This window comes from Brassica rapa, chromosome A07, assembly GCF_000309985.2.
Source record: "Brassica rapa cultivar Chiifu-401-42 chromosome A07, CAAS_Brap_v3.01, whole genome shotgun sequence".
Classification (NCBI taxonomy): Eukaryota; Viridiplantae; Streptophyta; class Magnoliopsida; order Brassicales; family Brassicaceae; genus Brassica; species Brassica rapa.
Window position 1 is genome coordinate 689,227 of NC_024801.2, and position 13,859 is coordinate 703,085.

Genomic DNA, 13,859 nt, shown 5'->3' on the forward strand with positions numbered 1-13,859 from the left:
ATTGATATTTAGTGACAAAAAAAAAAAAACTTACAAAAATGGTTAGTTGGAAAAAACACACATCGAATTCTATCAAACTACTATTTCAGTTATTTTCTGCTTTTATATTAACTTCAGAAGCTACAGCCAAATGATAATGGTATGAGGATGCTGCTACCATCGAAGTAGATTTGACCAACAATAAAGAAGTTAGGGCCTATGCATCTGCCCCTTTTATTGACATGCACAAAGCAAAGAGCTTCACCAAAAACACAAGGAATTTATACATCTGCACAATAAATTCAGCTTACGATATACTCGCTTTGTTTATTATGTGCACGGAGGCTCTGATTTCAAATATTAAAAAGGCGGAAAGGGTCAAACTATTAACCGGGATGAAAGTGGCAAGGGCTTGTCCTGCAATCTCTCATCTACTATTTGCAGATGATAGTTTGTTTTTCTGTAAGGCAAACAAGGAAGAGTGTCAAACTATTCTTAGGATTCTAAAGGAATATGAGACTGTTTCAGGGCAACAGATTAATTTCCAGAAATCGTCAATTCAATTTGGACACAAGATTGATGAAGCTACTCGGCAAGAGTTGAGAGATATTTTGGGAATTCAAAATCTAGGGGGAATGGGATCTTATTTAGGCTTGCCGGAAAGTCTGGGTGGCTCTAAGGTACAAGTGTTTGGATTTGTTCAAGAGCGGTTGAATAAAAGGGTTAATGGATGGACCTTCCGTTTTTTTACAAAAGGTGGAAAGGAGGTGATTATTAAATCGGTGATTACGGCCTTACCAAACCATGTGATGTCTGTGTATAGGTTACCAAAAGCTACAGTTAAGAAGCTGACAGGTGCTGTAGCACAATTTTGGTGGAGCCCAGGAGGTAGTGCAAGAGGTATGCATTGGAAATCATGGGATAAAGTGTGTGAAACCAAAGATAATGGTGGTTTGGGCTTTAAGGATCTCATGGATTTTAATACAGCAATGCTTGGTAAGCAACTATGGAGGCTAATTGAGAAACCAAATACTTTTTTTCAAGAGTTTTCAAAGGACGGTATTACAGGAATGCTTCACCCCTGGAACCGATCCGATCTTACTCCCCGTCATATGGCTGGAAGAGTATTACTTCTGCTAGATCTCTGGTTTGTAAAGGACTAATTAAAAGGGTGGGAACAGGATCATCTATCTCTGTATGGAATGATCCTTGGATCCCAGCCACTCGCCCGAGACCAGCAAACAAAAAATTTCACAACTTTTATCCGGAACTCACAGTGGACTCCCTCATCAATCAGGAATCTCGTTCATGGAATGTACATGCAATTAGGACTCTAGTGGATCCGAAGGATGCAAGAATTATTGAAAGTATCCCTTTAAGTAGGAATCAGATTGAGGATAAGGATGGATGGCATTTTACTAATAATAGAAAATATTCGGTCCAATCAGGTTATCAGGTTGAACGTGTTTACCCTGATAGGTTAAAACCTCCTGTTTTTTATGGCCCCACAGTGGATATACTTAAAGCTTTCTGCTGGAAAGTGCGGTGTCCACCAAAGATAAGGCATTTTTTGTGGCAAATGGTATCAGGATGTATATCGGTGATGAAAAATTTAAAGGCACGAGGGATAAGAGGAGATATATGTTGTGCTCGTTGTGGAGATCCGGAAGAATCAATAAATCATGTATTTTTTGAATGTCCTCCTGCACGTCAAGTGTGGGCACTATCCAAGATTCCTTCACCGCATAATATCTTCCCTATCAGCTCTTTTGGAGAGTACAACCGCAAATGGATGACCATCAGTTTGCATGGATTTTATGGTATATATGGAAAGCCCGAAATAACAAAGTTTATAGTAATTTGGATATTGATCCGCGGGATACTCTTAAATTGGCTGAAGTGGAATCATCACTCTGGGCAGACGCACAAGTGAGAAATGAACCAAGGAGGGGGCTTGCGGTACAAACCATTCCTCCTTTAGAGACATCAGGTCGATGGTGTTTTATTGATGGATCATGGAAGGATAAAGAATTAATGTCAGGGCAAGGCTGGTATAGTACTTTACCGGGGTTCGAGGGTCTACTGGGGGCAAGGAATGTAAGGGCATGCCTCTCTCCCCTGCATTCGGAGATAGAGGCTTTGATTTGGACAATGGAATGTATGAGGAATTTAAGACAGGTTCAGGTTACGTTTGCAACGGATTGTTCTCAATTGGTGAAGATGGTTTCGGAACCAGAAGAATGGCTAGCATTTGAAAGCTATTTGGAAGATATCAAACTCTTCAAAGGAAGCTTCCTCAACTCAGACATCGTCCATGTACCTCGAACGGCGAATCTTTGGGCGGATAGCTTAGCACGTAGTGCACGCAAGCAACTGTCCTTTGTCGTTCACATGGATGCGGAGTTACCAATATGGTTTACAGAGTCAACATGAGTCTGTAAATTTCTTGCTGTCAAAAAAAAAAAATAAAAAAAAATACACATTTTAATAAAACATATTAAATTTATATAATTTTTTGTGTTTATCTTTCCATAATTTTAAGCCAATAAAAATAATTAGTGCAATTAAAATTTTAAAAGTTTGCAATTAGTTAATAAAAATGTATATAAAAATGTAGAAAATAAATTTTTTAGAAACAAATTTTTTTTCTAAAATATGTATATTTAAAAAACGGAGGAAGTATTATTTTTCACATGAAATACGGACAGTATCTAAATAAATTATAGTAAATAAGTTATAGTTTAGATAAGATGTATACCGGAGTGGATAAAAACATAACAATTTGCTTCGACTTATAACATTATAAATTATGACGATTAATGAGCCTACTAATTAGTTCGTACAGTAGGTTTCTTCTTTTCTCAGTCACTTATTATACTTGTCTAGACTAATAATGACTATGCAACTCTGCATGTTTGGATCATTCCTCTACTAACCAGAGATATACATGTTCGCCATTCATAATTAAAATACTAATTTGTTGTATTTCGTGAAAATAGATAAATACGGATTCCGTATCTAACAATGGACCTACATGTCCCCTTAAACGATCTAATAAAACATTATAAAACTCTCATTTTATCTAATGTGGCGTTGCCTTAATCCCCTTCGGATAAGATCTATGACTATTTTCAAAAGGTCAATACGCAAAAGCAAGAGAAAAATATATAAAAGTATTAGAGTTCAAACTTTGAAGCGAAATATAATAAGGCATCGTTAAGAGTACGTCGTTATCATTAAATTCATGTTGAAGCAATTGACAAACATAGCATAAGAACATAAAGATGAAGTATCCCATTCTTTAACCAAAAAAGACGACACTTGTTTTTGATTATTCCACAAAAAGGTTATTAATAGCATCTCTATATGCAAATTGTTTTAGGAGTTGTTTTTCTAAACCAGGTGTGTAGTTCAATACCACCAAACAAGAACGTAACTCGAGTGACCAACTTCAAAAAGTTAACACGAAACTAACAAACGGAAAACAGTAGACTAATAAATATTTAGTTGAAGAAATGTATTGCGAAATAAATCCAACATCCAACCAGAAGTCGCACCAAATTAACTTCATTTTCGCAAAAATAAAAATTAACTTGACGAAGATCCATATCGAATTCCAATTAACAACTAGTTAAGAAAACTCAATATTGTGTGAATTATCATAGTCCATACAGGATAAGTTTAAAAACAAAAAAGTTCAAAACCGTGCAACGTGCTTTGATACTCATACCTTTAGTATAATTTCTGTTTAAGGTCTTGTTTACTCAAAGCTAATTACTATTTTTCTACCCAAAGGACACACGAGTACAACGACCCATCCCAAACTCGACAAGACAGAAAATGATAACCGACTTGTTTAGAACATAATCACACTCTCCGATGATAATGTTCACGGACGTTAATCACATCACAAACACCACTTCACGCATGCCTCTAAATAAATAGAACTAAACAAATCATTAGTTGGAAAGAAACATTAAATAAATGTACACTTAGTGACCATAGCAAAAATAATAATTTACATACTCATTACGTTCATTAATAGTAAATTACAAGAGTTGCATCCAGCATAATAAAACAAAATTACAAAATATTAATATTAATATTATATAGACTTTAATCATATAAAAATCCTAAGCATCTCATATACACTGAGAAATCTCCCCCGACGATACATATTATATATTAGAAATTTAGAAATTATATGAAATCCGTGAAAAATATTTACACATTTCAGAGAAAATCCTTGATGATGATAATAATCTTTAGTTAAACCTTATGAACGATATTCAGATAGCCGGGGGCATACGGGTCGAATCAAATCACATCACCAGTTCAGAGACCCACCCGACATCAGGAGCTTCACCTGAACCCTGATACGGATCCGGGTCAACCCGATCCATGCAGTTTTCCTTGCTGAGCTTCTCGAACATCTTCGCTCGCAGTTCACGACCCGACTCGACCCGCTCCATCGCCGGTTCTTCCTCCAAACCATTATCCCAAATGTCCATATACCCGATCTCCGGTCGGGACGGGGTATTTGGTAGGCTCCGAAACCCGGGACCCAAGAGTGATCCACGTGACGATCCGAACCCGGATCCGTAGCATCCGACTTGATTGTTGTAAGAGGAAGGAAGAGACTTCACTTTATTAAGCTGCAAATGCCTCATACACGCGACGACGTCGTTTACCGAACCCGACCCGAGAGAACGACTAAATAAAGAAGAAGACTCCGAGTCGTCTCGTGGACTCACCGGCGGCGAACCGGACGTCGGAGAAATCGAAAACTGAAACGCCCTACGAATCGGAGACACACCGTCGAAAGAATCAACTCGATCGGGGCTTTGGTTCGGTAAAACCCTGATCTGATCCGGCGAATGAGCGAAGAAACAAACACGACGGCGACAGTTACCGCCGTCTTTACACGGCTGAGTCCGATAACGCGCCGGATGAAGCCAACACTCGAAAACGCCGTGAGAGAACTCACACGCGTCGCCTTTTTTGCAACCGCCTTTGCGAAACTCAGGGCACGCCGTACCGGAGTAATGATACTTCCTCGGATCACGACGGCGAGCTTTCTCTCCGGGATGAGCGTAAGGGCACTCCGTCCAGTCGTGGCTCCGGCCACGAGTGCATCGCCTCACTTTAAACTCATACATACGGAAATGATCACATGAGTAAGTGTCGATTGCCGAATCTGGACCCGAGAGTTCCGGGTCAGAATCCGGATCCGGCTCGTTCGACGGAAGATAACGCTGTAACGCAGCCAAAGCCTCGAGCATGCTATTTCCGCCGTCAGGACTCCCGTATATATCAACCGCCGTTAGATCGTCGTTAAGTGGCCATGGAGGAATCTGAACCGTTGGATAGGCACGATGAGTTTCTCCAATCATCATTTTTTTTTTAATTTTTGAGAAGAAATAAAATCACATTCGTTTTCTCCGGTGAGTTTTTGTTTTGTGTTTGCTAAATCTCCGGCAATGCTTTGGCTCTATATAAACTGATGCTGAGTAGTGGGATATACTTAAACCACGTTCAGGTTAAATGTTTAACCATGGTTAAGTTATCTGCTTTTTTCAACCGCGGTTAAATCCAAAGTGAGTTGCTCGCGTGACGAATCTGTGAGATAGGGGGGAGAAAACAGCGGCGTGAGACTTTACCACGAAGCTTTATTGATGACGTGGACGAGTTGTATGTTGCTTTATGTGACAGCTCCGTGAGCGAGCGGCTGCGAAAATAATAAAATTAATTTCTTTTTAACTTTCTCTTTGAGTTCCGAAGGCGGTGGAAGGATCCTTTAGATACGCTGAAAAACGACAAAAAAAATAATCCATTTTATTTATTGTTTTAATTTTCTTTAATACACAGTTTAATTATCAGAAAATATATTAAACACGTTTTATTTTTGTCGACTAAACAAGTTTAGTCTTCAAAAAAATATAAAATAACTGATTACGGAAATTTTTTAAAATATTAAGATATCTTATAAAATAATATAAAATTTCAAATCTTATATTCTTTCTGTTTTTTGTGTATTAGAATTAGAAAATATTTTTTTTCAGTTTATATGATGTTTTAAAAAATTTTATGTAAAAACTATTAAATTAATTAATTAAAATATTAAAAATCAATGTGTTTTTTTTATCTTATTTGTTTTAGAATAGTAATAATTAACTTCTATTTTTTTTAATCAAATGTTTTTAATAAAAATACATTTTTTCTTAATTTGTGTGTTTATACTAAAATATCATTAAAAATATAAAGGAACTATTATAAAACGAATAACAAGAATAAATAATTCAAAAATCAATAAGCACACGTAATCATTAATTTCGTAATCATCTCCACACCTGAACATTTTATGTCCAAAGTAGAATTAATTAGTTATAAAACTAAGACATGTGGACAGATTATTGTCAAGAAACTAATATTTTCATTTAGAAAACGTATACTCCTTCCGTTTTATATTAAATATCGTTTTATATTTATGCATACAGATTAAAAAAAATTAATTTTACATATTTTATATATAAAAATACAATTATTTATACATCTAACTATATTTTAATCAATAAAAAACAAATAACAAAATAAAATTAATAAAATTTGCATTGAAAACCGAAAAAAATACTTATTTTGTAACAAATTTTTTTTTTTAAAACGACTTTTAATATGAAACGGAGGGAGTACTAATTAATTGAGAGAAATTATATGTTTGAGGATTTAGATATTTTACATGGGAGAGAAAGGGATAAAACGTAGGTGTCTGTGAAGAAGAAGACATGTTGGAACAAATTGGGAATAGTAACGTTAAAAGACATTAAAGGAGACACGGTTATGGTTCTTTACTAAAACTAGAAGCAATTCCACCGCTCGCTTCGTTTATCTTTTCATTTTTCCTTTCTTTTTCGTCTCAAATCAAATTTTGTTGGGTGAATTTAAGGGAAAAAACATTTGGTCAAAATTCTTATATAATGAAAGTGTTTAATATAAATTGTTTTCCATAATTAGAAGATAAAGACTGCCAAACAAACTTTAAGTTTTCGAAATGAAACAAAAAATTATGATCTGCTATTCAGTTAAAAACAATATATAAAGACAAATTTTGATTTAACAGTTATTTTTGTGCATCCAAAACAAAACAGTTGATTTCATAGAACATAAAATCAAAATAGATAATTTTTGAACACGGAATGTTTTATCAGCTTAAATAAAATTCACGCTTTTTTGTTTTAAATTTAAAATTTGGGAAAACTGTTTTTTTAGAGCAAAAAAATAGTAACTATGTCCCTTTAGACTAATCTATATTTTGTGTCATATTTTCCTATAATACCCTTTAATATTTATGAAAATAATTTTAATAAATAGTTTTACAAACAAAAAAAATTTGGAAAAATAGTAACATTTGTTAAAATACATATATGAACTTAATGGTATATTTTCCAGTTATAAAAAAGTTATAATTATAAATTTCAGATTATGTTCTAAAAAAAGTAGAAATGACATTCTACGAAGTAGAAAACGAAATCTACTTTTTTCATTGAATCTACAATATTTAGAATACGTGATCTACGTAAATAGGAGTATTCTACAAATATGTAGAATACACATTCCGCGCTTAACCTAGCATTCTACAATTCTTAGAAATCAAAATCTACACATTAATCTAATTCTAAAACATGTAGAAACCGACTTCTACAGATTTACTATAAATCTAAAACATGTAGAAATCAAATTCTAAACATTACTATAATTCTAAAAAACTGTAGAAATTGATTTCTACATATTAGTTGTATTCTACGGATAAGAAATCAGTTCCTAAAAATATGGAAACAAAATATTTGAGAATATTCACTTTTATTTTTTTAAAAAAAATCGATTTTTAAAAAAAAAAAAAAAAAACGAAAAAGAACAAAAAAAAAACGACAAAAAATACCTTGGCAACCTTCTTAGCCGTCTTCTATATTCCATTGATTGTTCACAAAATTTTCACAAAATTTTCACATTATTTCTACCATGATTCATGTCTATGCTTCATGTGGTGTTTGGGAATTGGTTGTATCTTCAGGTTGGAGTTTTAATGTTGATAAAAAGAAAGGGGGAAGGTTACTTGCTTTGGAATTGAAGTCTTCTCTGGAAGAGTTACAGAAAATTGTTATAGAGGATTTTGGTTTTGAAGAAACAGATGCTGATTTGGAGTTGAGTTACCTTCCTATTGGATTGATCAATTCATCAAATTGTCCACCAGTGATCATTGGAAACTCAAGGCAAGTTCAAAATTTTCTAGGGTTTTGTAAGAAGCATCAGTCAACTCAATTGTGTGTCAGCTATAAAGCAAAGCAAGGAAATCCAAATAAGATCGACATTGATCTTAATAAGATGCCAACTGATGCAAGCACTAGTGAAGAGAACAAGCGAAATCCTTGTGACATTGGGACCGCTTCAAATACTGTTAAGGGGGCTAAGCATAACGAGAAGAAGAAAGGGAAGATGAAGCAAAGTGAAGTTGATGGAGATGATTATGATGCTGACAAGCATAACGAGAAGAAGAAAGGAAAAATGAAGCAAGACGAGGTTGAAAGAGATGATGATGATGCTGAGAAGATCAATGCTGAAAAAGAAAACAGAGAAAAATTGGCAAAGAGTCAGGTGGTCGAATTGGTTAAGACGGGAGATCTTTTCCTCAACAAAACAGTTTTGAAAGCGAGGTTTGAGTTATGTGCAATGAAGCATAACTTTCACTACACAGTTACCAACTCCAATAAATCAGTTTGGTGTATTAGATGCGCTGATAAGGTGTGCTTTTGGGGTGCTCGAGCTGAGTGTTTGAAGGGCTCCACATATTTTATTATTAAGAAGTATGTCGGTGTACATTCCTGCGCACCTTCAAACAAAACCAGTGCCGGAAGGACAGCTTCAGCGAAAACGATAGGCAATCTGATAATGCATAAATATGAAGGTATCAAGGAAGGGCCTAAAGCGAAAGATATTGTTCAGATTATGCGCAATGATTATGGATGTGAGATCTCTGAATCTTTAGCATGGGATTCCCGTGAATATGCAGTCAACGCTGTTAGAGGTATTCCAGAGGAAAGTTATGGGAAAATACCAAAATATTTGCACATGCTGCGAGAGGCCAATCCGGGTACACATTCCTCTTACAAGACTGACGTCGATGGTAGATTTCGATATCTGTTTATAGCGTTTGGTCAATCGATCAGAGGCTTTAACACAGTCATGAGGCGTGTCATTGTTGTCGATGGAACATTCTTGAAGAGTAAATTCAAAGGGGTGCTACTGGTTGCAACTGCTATAGATGGAAATTCAAATTTATATCCTATTGCATTTGGGATAGTAGACTCTGAGAATGAGCAGTCTTGGGAATGGTTTATGAGAGAATTAAAAGTTGTTGTTGCTGATGATAATGGTTTGGCTTTTATTTCGGATAGACAAGTGTCAATAGCGAAGGCAGTGGAGAAAGTGTATCCCCTAGCGAGACACGGTATCTGTATTCATCATTTGTTGAATAATGTGATATCATATTTCAAGGGGAAGGGATTAGCTGGGTTGATTTCTAAGGCTTCAAAGGCTTATAGAGTGGTTGATTTCAAGAAGACGTTTGCTCATGTTTGCAATATCAGTCCAGCAATTGGAACGTATCTTATGGAAGCAGATGTCAGAAAGTGGGCTAGATGTCAATTTCATGGATACAGGTATGACATTAGGACAAACAATCCTGCAGAGTCGATAAATTCTGCGTTGCGTTCGCCGAGAGAGTTTCCCGTAATTCCTTTGTTGGACAGTATTAGAGAAATGCTGACACGTTGGTTTTTTAAGCGTAAGAAGTTGATTTCAAAGCACACCCACCGTTTGACCATAGATGTGGAGGAAAAGATTGATAGGAGAATTGGAAAGGGGAAAACTTTCGCAGTTTACCCTGTAACCGATAGCCAGCTGCTTGTTAAAGGCGATACAATTGACTGCTTTGTTGATTTGGACAAACGGACTTGTTCTTGTGGGAAGTACGACCTCTCGAAAATCCCTTGTAGACACGCAATAAAAGCTGGTTTCTTTGTTGGTAGAGAACCATATACATTGACTGATTTTTTGTATACCACGGGAGCTTGGAGAGAAGCTTATCAAGAAAGCATAAATCCCATTTCAGTTCCTGAAGATGGTTGGTCTGTCCCACAAGTTGTGGAAAATTCTGAAGTGCTACCGCCTGAGACAAGAAGATCTCTTGGAAGAAATAGAAAACGCAGATATGAAACTGTTGAAGACAAAATCCGATCATCACAAGGATCACAGGGGGGTCAGTCTCGTAAGTGCAGTAGATGTGGTCTTGGTGGTCATAATAGAGCAACTTGCAAGATGCCAATATAGTGGATTTGTTGGCTGTGTTCTTCACAATTTAGTGAAATTTTAACAAACTTCTTTTGCTTGATTTCTAGTAACTTTGTTTCTGTTTGTGACAACTTTGTTTCAGTTTTTCAGATTATATTTGTTTGAATATTAGTAACTTTGTTTCAGTTTGGGAGGACTTTGTTTAAAAGATGCTGCGCGTTTTCTGTTTGTTCTGCATAATGCTCAGGGTACGGGATCGATCGATCCGAAAGACAGATCGATCGATCTTAAAGCGATCGAGCTTTGCCGAACGACCGTACTGGAACAGGTCGATCAAAAGATGCTGCGCGTTTTGTGTTTGTTCTGCATAATGCTCAGGGTTCGGGATCGATCGATCCGAAAGACAGATCGATCGATCCCGAACCCTGATCAAGCTTTGCCAAACGAGCGTAATGGAACAGATCGATCGATATACTTAGATTTACCGGATTCGCAATTGTTAATGTTGTCTTTTATTTTGTAAGATCAAGTACTGTATATAGAAAAAAACCATTAAAACACAAACTCCTAAAATCATTACAAAATAAGTTTAAAAAAGCATAACCAACAATAAATCATAAATCATCAATCTCAACATACTCGGCAGGCTTACTACACTTAATAGGTTCATACTTTGACATTCTCTCAATCAGTTCTAGATCATTAGCTGCTTCCCATAGATCCCACATAATCTTTATCCGAGCTCCCCAGATGTTCTCATCATTCACCATAAATATGTCCAACCCAAGCACGTGGCATTCGATGTGTTTTATAGTGTACACACCACAATGACATTGAAGTCGGTTAAGACCACTCATAGGTACATAGGAAACATTGTACGGAGTGATGTGGAGATGCTTCTGTATTGTCAATGACTGCACGGCCTTGACAATCCGAGGAATAAGCTGCGCGAAAACTTCCACTTCCTTGATTTTTTTTTTACCCCCGCAGTCAAACACCTGGATATTCCTAGTCACAAAACTGATGCATAAAGCAATCCAATGGTTGCAATTGACCCAGACAGGAACGTACATCCGATCCACATCGACATTCCACAACATTTGTGTTCTTCCATGGGAAGGCAGTTCACCTTTACCGTATTGCAGTAGTAATGGATCCATAGTGTATTTTTTAATTCCCTTACAGAAATTCTGGTAATCCATAATAAACATACAAACTTCCAAATACATATTACATCAAACCTAGCTTCAAAGACCTACATTCCATCGCCTAGTTCCAAGCTTTCAACATCTTTTAACTCTTTCTCTTAGTAGTTACCTTTTTCTTTGTTGGAGCAGTTCCTTTTTTGCTGGTGCTAGGACCACTGTTGATTTTGGTCAAGCTAGGACCGCTTGCTTGATCACTCTTTCCCACCAATTCAGTCACCACTAAACTTGTCCTGAGCTGTGTAACCTCAGCCTCAATTTTCCCCAATCTGTCGGTTACAACGGTCTCAAATTGCTCAGTTCTCTCTGAAGCTGTCCTGAGTTGTGTAACCTCAGTCTCAATCTTACCCAACCTGTCCGAGAACTGCTGACAGAATTTCTCCCCAAAAGCAGTAAAAGAAGCTTGTACCAGATCCTCCAAGAAATTTTTCATATCTGTGTCAATATTTCCTTTTGATGAAGCAGCTAGGTGGCACAAAACATTCTTTTTCCTTGACTCTGCTCCTCGGTCTGCATGCTTTCTCTTGTTTCTTCCCGAAACATCAGCTGTGCCATCAACATTCCCTGCAACATGACTATTTTCACCTCTCTCAGTATCAGCTGTTTGATCCTCTCCTTTCTCTTCGCCAGATTCCTCAAATTCAGAGTTCGTACCTTCTTTTACTCCCCAAACATGATTGTTCCAATCATGTTTACTATTGATCATATCTAAAATACGATCTACTCTTTCATCTTTCTTCTCATCCTTCTGTACAAAATCAGTTGCCAAAAGGACCACTCCATCTATGTGGGATTCCATGAATGAATGCAAAATTCCCTACATCAATCAAATCATTAGTAAAGTGAACAAAACAATAAATATTTTAATTTGAAAATAAATTTGCATACGTTTTCTGGGAATAAGTTCTCAACGCCAATGATATCTTCATAAGAACATTTTGCACATCCTCTCCAATTACCACACAGTGGACCTGTAAAATCTTTACTGACTTTTGTGCCACAAATCTCTCCTAAAGCAGGAACAGCTTCCATTATCCAAATTTGGAAACCAAACAAGAATCCTTCCATCAGATACCCCTCTTTCTGCTCTAATTTATGCCTTGTTTTATCAATTTGCTTCAGAAGGAAATCAAACGAATACAGACCCCATGGATAATTCCGAAGCTTCTCCAAATCCATCGCCAACTTCATGTACAGATGCGGGATATTCACCTTCTCATCCTTTCCCATCACCACACCCATAATAACGCAAAGATATATCAGTCTCACCCTATCAACCCAAGTCCAGGTATTGCTCTCTTCCAAATGCTTCTTTTTTATGATCTGCAAATTTATTTTTCCATTTGTCTTTATCTGCTTGCTCCAAAAACCATTATCGTCTTTCCATGTCACTAGCCCACTGTTATTCTCTCGCTTCACTTTCAGACCAGTGACAGCATGATACTCTTGCAATCCAAAACGCAGAGGTCTCCTAGCGAAAGTGAACCACTTCTCATGTCTCTTGCTTGTCATCAACTCCTTACACAAAAAAGAGTGTACCAACCTCGCCGAAAACTTCAGATCATTCTTCTGGATAACCATAATCTGTGAAAAAATGGGATCTTTCATAACTTCATCGAATTCTGGTTCCATTTTTTCTTTTAGCAACTCGAGAAGTTTTAGTCGGCAGCTGTTATTAATCTTCTTAACCTGAGGTTCCAATCCCTCACCGTATAAACGATTAGGCAACTCCAACTCCATACCTGAAATTTGAAAACAATACAACATATATCTATTAATAACAAAAACCTAAAATCCCTAAATCTATCCCGAAAATATGATTTAAACCATGATTGTGTACAAAATCTTCTCTAATCATCACCTTAACACATGATTGAAGTCTAAATATCTTAACTAACTCAAAAATCTACCTTTTACCTTTCTAATTTCAAACTCTAAAAAGAAGTGGAGATAGAGTTTCATACCTTTGCAGAACGAACTAAAGAGTGATAGATTCGTAAAAAGCTCACGAAATTGTATGAGTTAGGCCAAATAATCGTCCAAATCAGAGAATTGAGTGAGTTAGGGTTAATGAACTTTGGGTGAGAATTTGATTTTCTCTCCCTTTGTTCGTGAATGGGAAATTAAGGGTTTTGTCCCAGAGAAATCGAGCTTAAAAAGTTGAAATCATGCTTGGTCGGTTCAAATCAAGTGGGAATCAACCCGGATATAATCATACAAAACCAAAAAAATCGATTTGGGATTCTTTCCTGGGCACGGGATCGATCGATCTATTCTTAGTGGATCGGTCGATCTGTAAGGAATCGACCTTCGCCGATCGAGTGAAATGGA

The 13,859-nt window shown here is 36.4% G+C and overlaps 3 protein-coding genes across 3 annotated transcripts; 1 reads left to right on the forward strand and 2 right to left on the reverse strand.

Moving 5' to 3' along the window:
* Nucleotides 1-3,988: 3,988 nt before the first annotated feature.
* LOC103828276 (zinc finger CCCH domain-containing protein 20) lies at nt 3,989-5,759 on the reverse strand. Its single transcript, XM_009103886.2, has one exon. It carries the CDS (start codon nt 5,373-5,375, stop codon nt 4,302-4,304), a length of 1,074 nt encoding a protein of 357 aa, XP_009102134.1. The 5' UTR covers nt 5,376-5,759; the 3' UTR covers nt 3,989-4,301.
* A 2,236-nt stretch (nt 5,760-7,995) lies between these two features.
* Nucleotides 7,996-10,362, forward strand: LOC103872221. The gene is made up of 2 exons (XM_033275150.1): nt 7,996-8,553; nt 8,629-10,362. The coding sequence occupies exons 1-2, from the start codon at nt 7,996-7,998 to the stop codon at nt 10,360-10,362; spliced, it is 2,292 nt and encodes a 763-aa protein (XP_033131041.1).
* A 1,197-nt stretch (nt 10,363-11,559) lies between these two features.
* On the reverse strand, nt 11,560-13,359 carry LOC103831865. Its single transcript, XM_009107802.3, has 2 exons — nt 12,417-13,359; nt 11,560-12,345 (listed from the first exon to the last, which is right to left on the reverse strand). Exons 1-2 carry the CDS (start codon nt 13,293-13,295, stop codon nt 11,617-11,619), a joined length of 1,608 nt encoding a protein of 535 aa, XP_009106050.2. The 5' UTR covers nt 13,296-13,359; the 3' UTR covers nt 11,560-11,616.
* Nucleotides 13,360-13,859: the final 500 nt, after the last annotated feature.